We start from the raw sequence: 14,900 nt of genomic DNA on the forward strand, positions 1-14,900 counted from the left end.
TCCATGGAGGAGTTTTTGGATTCTGTAGCAGCTTGTCCAGTAAACTGAACTGTGCTTAGGAGACACTTAGACTATGATTAAAACAGGTAATAAAGTAACAGGATTTCCAGGTGGCCATACCGTTAAAGTAAGGAGACCTACTATAATCAGTTCCTTTCAGTGTAGCACTTGTGAAAATTTTGATAGGCTATAATAAAAATAAGATCCACATGACAAACATTTCATATACGTCTGGGCTATATAGAAGTCATTCATTTTACTGAGCATGAACTGAGAAGACCCATCCAGGTCCAGGATTACATCACAAATAAACTTGGTCTTTTAATAAGTCCTCATAAAACTGAGAACATGGCTGAGGGAAGCAATCAGAAGAATAGTAATGAACTTATAATATTAAAGAATATATGTGACATACACACAAATTAAAATACAATGGAGGAATCTAATGCAATAAAGCTCAGTGCCATAAAGAGACATTATTAAGAACATTAACATGTTAAAATCTCACCCTTCATAAAATTATTAGCATTCTATAATATCTGAGAACACTGAATTTCTTGTGAAATTTAGAAGATAATTTGGAAAGTAATGACTGCATCCCTATATGTAGCATATGCTGGCAACTTGGAACAGAGTTCCATGAAAGAAGCATGATCTATTTATTCTACATGAAGCTACGGAAGTCTTTTTTTCTAGTCAGTAGCTGTTTGCAGTGGGTAATAAATAAATAAATTAAGTAGAGTCATTGCTTCTACCAAATTCAAAGTGTGTAATCAGATTTCTGAATGTAAATGGATTTACAGATGTTCAAATTCATCAAGGTTGATGTCTAGTTTATAGGCCAACAGTATCAAACAAAATAAAAGTTAGACAATGGTTTTAAGACTTTAAAAGTAGTCATGCAAATGTGCATGATGATGAGCAGAATGGCAATATCCAGAGTGTTGATATCAGGCAACATGTGGACCAACACTGTCTTCTAATATAGAACTGGTGATCTGGCTGATAAATTTCCCGATTCTGGATGCATTACTACTTGCACAACTGTTTTGCATTAAGTTTGGAGACTGTAAATGGTCTGCAAGGTTGCTACGGAATGTGTTAACCGACCAATAATGTCAAGTGGAAGACTCTTTTAGGAATGCTTTTGATAACATAGAGATAAATTGTTTTAAAAACTATCAATGCAGCAGAACTACTCAATTTTCCCAAAACCGAAAGAATTCAAGCGAGCTACTTGCTCAAGTAGAAAATTATGACTATCACTTTGTACATTGAAAAAAACTATTTAGACTGAATTCATGAAAAGTTGGATGCTATTCCAACATACACATATTGGAAAATCCTCATCAAACTGAGATGCACACACTATGATGCAGGTAACAGTCATCAGAGACAGTCCTCCTCCACAAAAATGGACATCAGCACATCACTGCTCTTGCCGAAGGGAAGATTCAGCATTGGGAAGATTTTTACAACTGAACACACTGTTGTGACCACACAGTGTACGAGTATGACCTCTTCTTGCACTTAAAACAATGGCTTAGGGAACAACAAATTCAAGATGGCGAGGAATCTCAGTCCACAGTTTTCAACTACTAAAAGTTGCAAAAATGATTCAAAGGTAAGTCAATTGTGTGGAAAAGAAGTAGCCTTGTTTGAAAGTAAAACTGCCAATAAAAACCTTTACCAAAAAAAAAATAACAAAACTGAATGACCCTTACTTTTCAAATATGTGTTGCAATAAAGCTTATATTCTTCTCAAGGGCTCTATCAGGGTGAGCTGTCAGTACAACATGAATTAATCTCCAGTGCAAAAGCCTTAAGAACCCAAGTTGAGATCAAACATTGTCTTTATAATGTTTTAGTGCAACAGTGTGCTCCAATGATAAAGGAGTGCAATTGAAAGCGGAAATGAAAATGGAATTCATATTTATTTAGAAGGAAACATAAAAGAAGATGCACAGATGACATAGTTAAATTTAATTGACCCAGACTTTGTGAACCACCATCAATGCAATGGTAAAAACTGAGGTTATGACACTTTGATTCAATTCCACTACAATGTTGTTTTTCCCACAATCTGTTTTGTCTGCTAATGTGTTCCTGAAAGTTCCTGAAAGTTAGGTAGGCTTTTGGGTCACTGTATACACTCATCCACATCCATAACACAGTAGTTTTCAGGTAATAAAAATAAATATAAGTGAAACTGTATGGTGTTTTGGATTTTTTTTCAATTAGGGCTTTTCAGACTACACTCACTCATTTCCAAAATGCTGATGTTGGCTACTGCACAGGCAGATCATTCAGTCTGACAGATTATGGAATTATGTTTACTTCCAATGTGGTACACCAGTACTGTTTTGGCAAGAGTAAATATAAGAACACACATTATCTATTCCATAAGATAAGGTAAATAAAATAGAAAGAAACTTCCATATGGGAAAAATACATTAAAAACAAAGATTCCAAGACTTACTAAGCGGGAAAGCGCCGGTAGACAGGCACAATAAAATAACACACACAAACAAAATTTCTAGCTTTCGCAACCAACGGTTGCTTCTTCAGGAAAGAGGGAAGGAGAGGGAAATTGGGCCTGTCTACCGGCGCTTTCCCACTTGATAAGTCTTGGAATCATTGTATTTAATATATAAAATAAGGTAAAGTTGACGTCAACCCATAGGTGGTTTGAAAATCATGTGCTATATCATGCCCAATCCTATGTCCTTTGAACCAATTTACCAAGTCAGATATAGATACCAGTTAGCTCACTGTAGTGTGGGCAGAGGGAGTTGTGTCCAGCTCACAATGAAGTGCTGGAGGCAATTCCAAGGTGGAAACATGAAAGAGGAAGAAGAAGGCTGGAGAGAAAGGTGAGTGTAGGTGCAGAATGACTAAATTGGGAGGCATAGGGACATGGATGGCAGTTGGTGGTGATTGTGAACAAGGGCTGGTGGATATTGAGGGCAGGAGGACTGAGAGAGCACAGAATGTGTTGTTAGGATGATATCTATCTATGCAATTCAAAGCTAGGCAGAGTGAGGGAGGTGCCTATGGGGAACAGATTGTTAAGCAGCCATTGAAATTGAGCATGTTGTGCTCAGTGCATTGCATTCATGATTTTCAGGTAAAACACAAAGAAAACTATAATTAGCTGGTTCATATTAATAGCACATGAGAACATAATCTGTGATTAAGTTAGTGGAGACTTGAATTTATTAGAGACTGCAAAATTATGACATAATGGGTTTGTAAAAGTAAAATCTGAGACAAAACTGAGGAATCTAAAACCACATCAAAAGGTGCAAACTGAAAACGAGTGAGTGGTAACATTTGATGGACTGGAATGTAACAGTAAGGAGAAGAATGCAAAATGTGGCAATGAAGCAAGTAGTGAAACAGACAGAAACATACTTGGCATTTCATTTCCGTCACTCTTTAGTTACAGATGAATAACTATCCCACTCAGTACGTTGGAAATTAGTTGCTTGATGTTACAATACACATATTGTGGTTAATAAATAGTGAAAATATAATTAATTTAATCACACTGGGATATTTACTTTTCTTTGGCCAGTAGTAAGAAATATAGATAGTTTATTTCAAAAGTACATGAAACTACAGTTTCAAAATGCAAACTTTGTACACAAGGACATTAAATTTAACTTACTGTCTGATTCTTCTTCATCTTCATACAGAGCTGAAAAACAAATGAAGTGTGTATCAATAAACTATAAAGGTATAATTGGAAGCAAGAGAAAATTAATGCTTAGCATATGATGCAAACGCCTACTTATACTTACCATCATAGTCAAGAGACCCATCATCTCTAACAGGAGGTGGTGCAGGCAGTCCAGATACACTCCCAGAGGTAGTAGTGGTACTCTGGGATGGTGCCTGAGAGGGAATGTGATCTGAATCAGTGGCAGGCACTGCATCTAGGAATGGCCGTAATCCACTGTAACATCAAATTTCATCACCAAATATTACACAGTATAATTTAATGACATGTTGATTATTCTTTCAAGTGTTATTTCACATTAAATGGATACCACACATGTGGTGGTAACATTTTATTTTCTTATATGGGATTTATGGATTTTGCTCGATCATGAATGAATGAATTAATTATTGGGGAGATTGAAAAACATCAAACATTGAGGTCATCAGTCCAATTTTCCTTTAATAATCAAAATACGAACGTTTCTAAGAAACAAACCTTATAATTGAAACTAGTAAGAACTGACAAGACTGATAAAGAAATGAGCACTAAAAGAAGAATGCAACACATGGTTTCCGGATTATGAAAAGTATTTCCTGTAATTACACATATGGAGGGAAATCTTCAGTTTTGAAATGAGCATTCAACAAATGCAAAGCATATAACGGACAACATCACAGTAAACCAAAAACATAAAAAGCAGCAGAAAAAGTGGAAATTTTTATTAATTAGGCCACTGAAGGTCACAGTCTGATATACAGCAGCTGTAATCTGAATTTCTCCTAGTATATTTGGAATGCTTTTTTCAATTTTTCTTCACCTTAACAATTCACTTTTTTTATATAAAATATCTTGGAGGAAATTACTTGGACAGAGGGTAGGATGACACAGAGTGTGACTGATTTATTACAACAGCATAATTGGTCATCACATTATTAAACTTCATTAAATCAAAGTTAGCGACGGCAAATTTGGTGCTGGTACAGAAGTGATAACACAAACTTGTTGATGAGGTTTTACCATACATATTAAACACTTATCCATGAGGGTAACTGACATGGTTCTTACACCATTTATGATCAAGAGTAGATGGTCCACAACTTTGTTGAAACAAAATTACATAACAGTTTATCTTGCCTGTATGAGGTGCCCATTAATTCAAAAATACTTTCTCCGAGTGACAATAAAGACTGAAAAGTTTGAAGTCAGAAGCTCTGTTTGTCGGCTACTGGAAACAGTCATTCAAAAGCAGTCCCAAACATTTAGCAGTCATTTGCTAGGACACACACAAAAAAGCAAAGCCCCCTCCAGATTGCTACTACCATTCCAAGGGACAGTCTTCCAGATATGGATATGGTAGTCACGTGTGCATGAAGTGTGCTTGGTGTGTGTGTGTGTGTGTGTGTGTGTGTGTGTGTGTGTGTGTGTGTCGTCTTCTTTTTGTGACTAAGGCTGTAGCAGAAAGCTAATGTGTGTCTTATTTGTACCCGTATGCCACTTACCATGTCACCTTTACAGTACATAGCAATCTACCTATTTCTTACCTTGTTCAAATTACAACCACTTTCTGATTACCTTCAGTCTCAAACACAAAGTGCTATACAGCATAATGCATCAGTGACTCATGCCATAAACATGGCTGGAAAGAATACAACACAGAAAGGCCTTATCGTGTATGGGATATCCTCCGACATTTAGAGTAACAAACTATTTCAATTTAAATACCTAAAAATTTTCAATTTGATACCTAGAAACGTAACCCATCAAACTTATGGCAGCAGGCAGAAATATTTATGAGGAAAGATGTTCGCACTTTAGTTAACTACATAATATTACCAAGTAAACAGAAAATCAATAACTTCACTAATCACAATGTGTGTGGATTAGGTACCCACACAGTGAACTAAATAAACAGAAAATTATTGGCTTCTTACCAAATACATGAATATGTAAAACAGTCACATAATGCTTACACTGGTTAACTACACATTCAAATTAGGAAGTACTAAGTCGTATTTAATTGAAGTGCAGAGAACCATACGGGCATAAACCACACTGTCATTGATTTTGATATTCTAGCGTGTATGGAGGCTCATGACGTCTGCCGATCTTCTGATGAACCAGCTTTATCTCTATCTGTGCTCCCACACTGTATATTTGAACATTCATGTAAAGCTCTCTCTCCAATTTCTCAGATATTCATTTCCATACAGTGCCAAAGCCCAAAGTATAGTTTTGTTGCTCTGCACTGCTCAATTGTTATCTAGAGTCCAAGACATAATTTGCTGTACACAGTACTAATATTTCATAATTGGAGGTGTATTGGCAGCTTTTTCTGAACCTCAAGCCACAGAATGTGTTTAATGGAAAATGATGATTTGTTGTTAAAGTTCTGATTTAGTTTCACGGTAACTACAAAATGTTTTTAAACACCATTGTCACTAGACTATGTAAGGAAATTTTGTGAATTAGCATTAGTAATAAATATAATTTTTAAATATCAATTAGTATTTTAGCATAAAGTGGGTGTACAATTTTTTCATAGAAAGTAGAGGATTTTGAGACTTGGTTAAAAATAATTCACACCAATGACATTGCAGTTTGTTTATGAATTTAATTTTCACAAAATTTTTTTCTCTCAAAACTTTGTAGCTGTGCTTTGGGCCTTTGTGATTCTCATTGTCGCAATTTATTTTTGCCAGAGTAATGATCAACTGCGCAACAAACATAAGAACCCTTAATCCTTACATAAATGAACGATGCCTGTTGTTTCAGACACTGTCTAGTAAGCGGGAGGTCTCCAGTTTGAATTCTAGGCCAGCACACATTTTCACTCATCGCTGCTGATTCTGCATCACGTCCTACTGCATCTGACATCATTTATCCCTTCCCTTTCCTTTCTCTCCCCCCCCCCCTCCACCTCCAATTTACATATAACTTAATACTTATGTGGTTTGTTCAATTAACATACGTTACATAACTATGTACCTTTTCCTCATAAATAAGTTATTCCATTATTTTACTCTGGGTGACAGGTATCACTTTCCCTATTATCGAGAGTCTTCAGATGAATTTTGTTTGATGTTTTGTAAGATATTTTTAATTTTGTTTATGTATTGTGTAGATTGAATCACATTACACAAAGGTGGCTAGGTACTTCATGCAATTCCCGATGTCTGTAGGAATCATTTTGCATCTAAATGATTTTAAGCAACAAACCTTCAGAGTAGATTCATACAAAGATTGCTGATATCCAGGACTCATTTTTAAGTGACAGCAAAATAAAAGGACAAATAATATTCCCAATAGCAATTACCTAAAGTGACTGTATGGAGCTACAGTCAAAAAAGTACAGTATGGAATTTTATACGTCAGAGTTTTTTTGGTTGCTGCTAATTATCCTCTGTGTTTTGCTGGAAATTAATTATATCACCACACTAATTTGGTGCTTTATCACTTGTTTATGTAAAGTTACTTCTTCAACAACATTTTGTTTGCAACAAAAATCAAGAAACTGGTTTTCTGTTGACAATGCATGTTGGATAAGACAAATAACAAGGCAGTATTTGCTTGGGCTTATGCCTTACACATTACGAAACTGACAGTGAACACATCTCACACACAAGAAAATTCACCCAATTTAATTGATGCCTTCCCTCCCGCGAGTCATTAAGTCATTACGAATAGTTACAAATCAACCATGCGAGAAATAATGTAAAACAAATTTTTGTCTAAAATTGCTTTATTTCACAGGTTATGCAGTAGAGTAGAGATCACAAGTGCAACAAAAACTTAATTCTTTTTAGAAAGCAACATCATGAAGGGATCTGAAATTCAACTGAACTACTTAATGTGCCATTTACCCCAGGACACGTTCAAAATGATGTCCAAGTAGATGAGAACAGTGATGTGCTTGACATCTTATTGCTCTCTGAATGTTGCAGGCTATGTTCTCATTCTGCACAGTTGTATAGCTATTTTCAGTTAGCTGCTGTAGTTGTGCTACACTCTCAATTACAACACGCTATACACAAACCCCATGATATGCCCCAAAAGGTAGAGATCCAGGATAAAGATCTGGAGATCTGGTGGGCCAAGCAACTGTTTCTGCACAACCAGTCCACTTATCGGGATAAGCAACTTTGAGATACTCTCTTGCCTCCAGACTGAAATGAGCAGTGGCATCATCAACATCAGTCAATATGCATACAAACACAACATGCCAAAAGCCTGTACTGGCCCATGATGTAATGCCTACCATAAATGACACTATGTATCCCAAATTGGAAATAAAGCAGTTTTGGACAAAACGTTATTTAACATTTTACTCTTATTTGGATCAATACACTACAGCAATGAAGTATTACTTTTGAATTGCTCTGTATATATACCAAACACACACACACACACACACACACACACACACACACACACACCAATGAAACATACTGTTCTTTAACAGTATCTTTAACTGTTTATCATTTCAACTGTAAATGCAGTAATTGTTCTGTCAGAAGTACTAAACACTAATTACCTTTCAGTAGTGTAGGTAGAATGGGAGTTAGAAAGAAATATCTGACTTTACCAGCAGTGGTATACATAAGAACCCTCTGAGAATGAACAGAAATTTTACTGACAACCAGCAGCAACCATTAACCTATGTTTCACAAAATAAAAAATAATAAAACACAAGACGGTGGATTAACTAATGAGATTTTCAAATATTTGTGGGTAAGAAGTCCACAACAAGTTAGTTCAACTAAATAAAGAGGGACTTAGAAAGAAACAGTATAAAAACATAAGATATAAACAACAGAAAAGCCTTTTGGGGAAAAGTATTGAAAATGGAAGGATTCCAAGGCAGGGTAGCTAAAAAAATTGGTTCAAAATGGTCTGGAGACAGAGGGCAAAAAAGCCTAAAAAATAACAATGTATGTCATTTTCCTTCAGGAATGATTAATCTGGCAGTATACATAATATGAAATTTCTTTTAACTTTTAGAATTAATTATCATCATCAATTCGTTGAAATCTTGTAGTCTTATTGGATTTTCCCCTTCTGTACTTATGAATCTCTCAATAAATTCCACAAATAACAATGCTATTAAACAGAGAACTAATCTGAAGTAACTGGCACATGTTACGCAAGTGACACCTTGTTCCCTTCATTCACAGTGGTCGTCTCACAGCTCACCTCACAGAACCAGTAGTGCTCTGCCTGCGGAATGGCCACCTGGCAGAGAGGACACGTATCATGACAGTGACATCCGGCACCACTATCAGCAGATGCAGCTTCGGCAGTGGGTTAGGTAGCAGCAGTTTGTAGATTCGGATGCTCAGGACAGAAGCAGCAGGGTGAAGGTGCCAGCAGCTGTAGTGTTTGTACTCTTCAGGCTCACATCTCTGCCTGTTTTCCACTTGGTATAACCTTGCTGAATGCATGAAATTACATAAATTGCAATGACTGTTTACTATGTAACTACGAGCTGTCTCACCCTAGAAGTATGACTGCATACCGACACCAGATGCAGTGACAGTACATTCTAGTTTTCAAATAAGGCCCTACAATAAACAAATAATGGCTTCATAAGATTCAGATCAAAGTACTTGTAGTCAACGATCTTATGAAAAGGATAGACTGCTACTGCCCAAACAGAGGAGACACTGAATCACTAACAGTCACAATGAAAAGAATACTATACATTTAAGCTTTTGGCTAAAAGGCATTTTTGTGAACTAGAAAACACACACACACACACACACACACACACACACACACACACACACACGACCGCTATCTCTATCTCTGACCACTGTGGCCTGAGACATTCGTCATATGGATGCGAGATGTGAATGTGAATGTGTGTGTGTGTGTGTGTGTGTGTGTGTGTGTGTGTGTGTGTGTGTGTGTGTAGCAGTCTTTCTGTTGTGCCTGTCCGCAACTCGGTGTCTCCACTAAACGGTGAGCGGTGTCTCCACTAAACGGTGAGCGGCAATCTACCCTTTTCATAATATTGTTGTTAATCAATCCTGCACCCTCCAAAGTGTGAATACTCACTCAGATGCTAGCACAGCAATTAATTCATCTATTCAATCTTTCATTCATATAAAGGAGTACAGAGCTCCTCCACATGCAGTTCTGAATACAGGGCAGAGCTGTATCTGGGACAACAGCTGAAGTATCATTTACAAAGGCAATGAGAAGTCAAACAGGAAAAGCTGCACGGCACATTATAAATAAACGTGACACTTCGTTACTCGAAGACACGTCAATAATCCACATACATTACAAATTGATGTCCCTCACTAGATTTTTCTGTCCGAATGTTAACGCTTATCTCAGAAATGACTGTAGGAATTTTTCACTAATACAGACCAATTCATGAGGAACATTTGTGTATATCACTGAATATCTTGCCATAGATACTTAGTGCTACCTGTGCGAAGCCAGGGCAAGTCATTAGTTATGTGATACATCTAGAACAATGACATTCTTTGTACATAAACTTTTTTTTTTCCTCTTCTGATAACTCGATCATAAGCTTGGAATGAAAATGTATACAATCAGGAATTAATGCTAAATCTGTAAATACCATCACCAAAAGTAGACAGTGCCAAATTGTTCTACTGTTAAAGAGTCAACATCTTGAAAAAATTCATTAACTGTGTCTTATGTGAGAGTACAGCAATTAAACCTAAAGTATAGTGAAATCAGTGAAAACCAGGGTGGAATTCACAGAGGATGCAGCTGAAGGTATCCCAAGTTTAGTGTTTTTGGTACGAGATATGAAATGAATGAACACTGCATTATTTCAATAATTTTTAATATTAATCAGTAAACATTCACCATTAGAGCATAGTAACATTGGTCACTCTCTTGTCCTTGGGAGAGCGACACCTAATGAAGAAAGAAGAATGGGTAGTGACCAACAGTATATTGAGATGGCAGCAGGCTGAAATTGCATGAAGGACATCATATGAAACCTTTTCTTCTGATATACAATTATGAATATTGTATAAACTTTTGTTCAGTCTTGAGACGGAGGAAAGGAAAAGTTAGAAAAAATAAAGAAAGCTGATAATGCAGAGGTTCAGAGTAGAAAGGATGAAGAAGGAAGTCATTCTGGCATTTGCAATACCTGATTTCAGAAAACAATGACAAATCTAGATATGGATGGTCAGGCCGGGACTTCAACCTGAGGCATCGGCTGAAATAGAAGACACTATGTGAAATGTATAGTTACTGTGTGGTTCGTGAAAAAATAAATAAATGAATCAAATAAAACTTGCTGCTGTAGTGCCCAGAGAAGTATGCATAAAATTGAGAAAGATTTCTGTTCATATGTACACAAGGATAAGAAATAGCTGCAGCATCAAAGAGTGGTTGGAGAACTGGGGTGGTGACAACCAGAGGGATAAAACATGGTAGGGAGTGAATTATTACAGAACCCAAGGAAACTCTGAAATCAATTACAGTACCATATTATGTACAAATTATCTGATGAAAATAGGAGGAGAAACAAAAAAAAAAAAGATACAAAGAGTTATAAAATACCACAGAATGTCTGTACCAATAAAGTAAGTAATATGTTTGGGACACCGGTGTTAATGTGGAAGAGAGGAAAATAGCAGATTTTACGTATAATTCGTATTAAAATCACCTTGAAAATTTTTGGATAATTTCTTGTCAGTATTAATTTCTGTTGCTATTGTTTTCTGTCAAGGAACCACAAATAAAGGACGTTTATTTGAAACAAACAAAACCACAATTTACAGGAATTTCCTGAATATGTGATTACAGTGAACAGACTGTAGCATACTGTGATAACTGTCTTTGTTTCTCTGAACAGTAACTCAAGACTGTGCACTTAAAAAGTGAATAGTAAAAACCTGGAAATAATACGTCTATTTATCTGCAGCCACTGCCAGTAGTTATGTGTTACCAAACATTATGAACACATTTACTACTAATGAATAATAAAATAGACTTTGATTCAGAATGAAAGTCTTATTTATAGTGAGAACATTCAATAATTTCTCACTTGATGATATGTGTGTAATCAATGGTAAGGGTGATGAATTCCGAGACAGAAAATGGAGTTATGATAACAAAGAACCCAGGTGGTGATAGGGTTTCAGTATTTTTTTTTAAAAAAAGTATATCTACTAGCTTTTCTTCGATGAAGGTCCAATGGCTTTACACTCCAAGTCCATTTTGTATGATAATGAGAGGTCATATGAAAACAGCAGAGAATGGCAAAAGACAAATACAGAAGTGAAATACTTGACACGGTTTTTTACAGTGCCGAGAATATGTAAGGCTTGACTGGCCCTCTTAATTGTGATAATCTATGTGGTATGTTATGCCAAAAGAAATATCTTGCTGTGAGGCAGGTGTAATGAAACACAAACTGAATTGGAGTATTTGGGACACAAATTTGCCTTCAGTGTGATAGTGGCATCCCTTTTAAATTTATCAATTGAAGACAAAATCTGAAAATGAGTCTGCAATCATACTGTGGCACTTTATTTTACAGGTCTGCCTTGACCACACAAACTTTTACACTTCACTATTACTGGTTTTAACTACTGCCACCTTCAGATCATAAAATATACTGATGTAGGCACCAATGTCAAATTATACATGTATGTACATAGTACGTGCTACCCTCTAAAATTGCTATTTTTGGGATACCAGTACACCAAAATTAGATGCTCAATTTCGAGACCTATCATTGCACAAGAACTAAGCGAATGTAATGCTAAAATTGGCTTACTTAGAGGTTTGGTAGAATCATGGGAAATCACTTATAGAAATGTGTAAAAATTCTGTTACGAATATGAACTCTGTACTCAAGATTCCTTGAAAGTGCAGCAAGTGGCTCTCTTTGTCCCCTTTGCGGATGACTACGGTTAAATTTAGTAATGCATTATTGAACTGTGGATAATGTTTTATGACATTTTTACACTAAGACAAGGGTTAGCTTCTGATAATGAATTGTGAAACCACGTGATTGTACTGTAACTTTAAAGAGAGAGTAGGTAAAAAGTACACGCATAGATTGTTTATCCAAAAGAAATTACGAGATTCTAGAAAGAAGCAGGAATCATTTTCTAATTGGTTGCTTTCCTCCCCGCGGTCTGCTTTGGCGATCGTTGCGGGACAGGAGGCAGTGTCAAGTTTCCGGCGCCATCGACTACTGACGTCATCCTCACTCGCTACAAGGTCTCTCACCCTCAACTACTCGACATGCGACGTACTTGCCTTCGGGCGACAGCCACTGGCACGCGCGCTTGTAAAACTATCGTTGTCACGCTGCCGCATGTGCATCATTTTCCCAGATGTGCATTATTAATATATGTTTTTCTGCTTTCGCCATTATCTACAAATCAGCAACTTCAAGCTCTTACCATCAACTTCACTGTATTACATCAATTACAAGTTGAAAATGACTATTCCAATGTTTCTATTTCACGGTCCTCGTAATATTATCAAGACTCAGTATTTTGATACTAGTGCAGACTGCAACAGCTGCAGCTGATTAAGGGTGCCCTACTACGCGGAATTGTGATGCCATACTAGTTACGATACCATCGCTCTGAGCACCTATCAGCTCGATACAAGGTATCTATTCGTCCCGTTTTCCCCTGTTCAGTCCCGTTTTTCCGCCCCGCAAAAATGTCCCGCTGTCCTGGAAGTTTTGGGACGCTCATACGCCCCTTTTTCTTGTGATACCCCTTGACTGAACTATTTTACGATAGCAATTTACTGCACAAGCATATATGCTAAGAAGCAGCACTTGTACACCTTGTTCTATATCTTTGATTATAAGCTGTAAATGTTTTTCGCTGTTGATAGTATCTATTTTCGATTGGTTGAGATAGTACGATTCTCGTTTCCGTTGTGCTATGCAGTCTGAAGACGATACAGTGAATGCGGTATACAATCACCTTTTCATTAAGACGAAACGAAAGTGTAATTTTAACAGCAATATAAAAAGTGAGTTTCCTTTAGCACCAGCAGTGCACGAACTGTTCCGTGTATGTGTGTTCTCATTGGCAAACTCTTTGAGGTCAGATGAAAGAAACAGAATAAAAGTTTAAGGCCTTGTTTATTGGCAAAACATGCTTTATCATGTGCTTTATTTTATGACAAAATGTCAAAAGAAAATACAATTCTTGATAACACGCAAAAAAGTAAGGCGAAAGTGTAGCAGAATAATGTGAAGTCATTCGGATCATCTGAGTGCATGATGCAAAGCTAAACGTCTATTTTCATTAGATTTTGTCGATACAATTTTTTTTCTTTCCCTTAATTGTCCAAGGTTTTTTCTAAACTTTATAAAACGTCCCTTTTTTTAAGAAAACTCAAATGGGCGCCCTAGTTCAACTTTTCATAACATAGGCCTAGCTGAACAGACAAAAGACGTGTAAACCGCGTTGTATTGACACACAACCCTAATCAAGCTTTCTGAAATAGTTTAATTTGCTCAGTGAGCGTATGCATGATTTAGCTCCACTGGAACACTGTCGAATTTATATTCTAATGCTACAGAATGTCAAAGATTAACATACAATGCTATAGAAATTCTTGGAACCTTCCTATGTATTGCGGACGACTGTTTTATGTTCTGTAATGTTAATGTCCCCCCATGAACCATGGACCTTGGCGTTGGTGGGGAAGCTTGCGTGCCTCAGTGATACAGATGGCCGTACCGTAGGTGCAACCACAACGGAGGGGTATCGGAGGGGTATCTGTTGACAGGCCAGACAAACGTGTGGTTCCTGAAAAGGGGCAGCAGCCTTTTCAGTAGTTGCAGGGGCAACAGTCTGGATGATTGACTGATCTGGCCTTATAACAATAACTAAAACGGCCTTGCTGTGCTGGAACTGCGAACGGCTGAAAGCAAGGGGAAACTACAGCCGTAATTTTTCCCGAGGGCATGCAGCTTTACTGTATGATTAAATGATGATGGCGTCCTCTTGGATAAAGTATTCCGGAGGTAAAATAGTCCCCCATTCGGATCTCCGGGCGGGGAATACTCAAGAGGACGTCGTTATCAGGAGAAAGAAAACTGGCGTTCTACGGATCGGAGCGTGGAATGTCAGATCCCTTAATCGGGTAGGTAGATTAGAAAATTTAAAAACGGATATGGATAGGTTAAAGTTAGATATAGTGG

At 37.0% G+C, this 14,900-nt stretch overlaps 1 protein-coding gene across 4 annotated transcripts in view; it reads right to left on the minus strand.

The window, feature by feature from the left end:
- Positions 1-14,900, minus strand: part of LOC126272399 (oxysterol-binding protein-related protein 9) — a 480,270-nt gene that overhangs the window by 74,235 nt on the left and 391,135 nt on the right. For all 4 annotated transcript variants that reach the window (XM_049975226.1, XM_049975225.1, XM_049975222.1 and 1 more), the window contains 2 exons: positions 3,804-3,958; positions 3,671-3,700 (listed from right to left, as the gene is read on the minus strand). In XM_049975226.1, the coding sequence (XP_049831183.1) occupies positions 3,671-3,700; positions 3,804-3,958 (185 nt within the window). The remainder of the gene's footprint in view (positions 1-3,670; positions 3,701-3,803; positions 3,959-14,900) is intronic.

This window comes from Schistocerca gregaria, chromosome 5, assembly GCF_023897955.1.
Source record: "Schistocerca gregaria isolate iqSchGreg1 chromosome 5, iqSchGreg1.2, whole genome shotgun sequence".
Taxonomy (NCBI): Eukaryota; Metazoa; Arthropoda; class Insecta; order Orthoptera; family Acrididae; genus Schistocerca; species Schistocerca gregaria.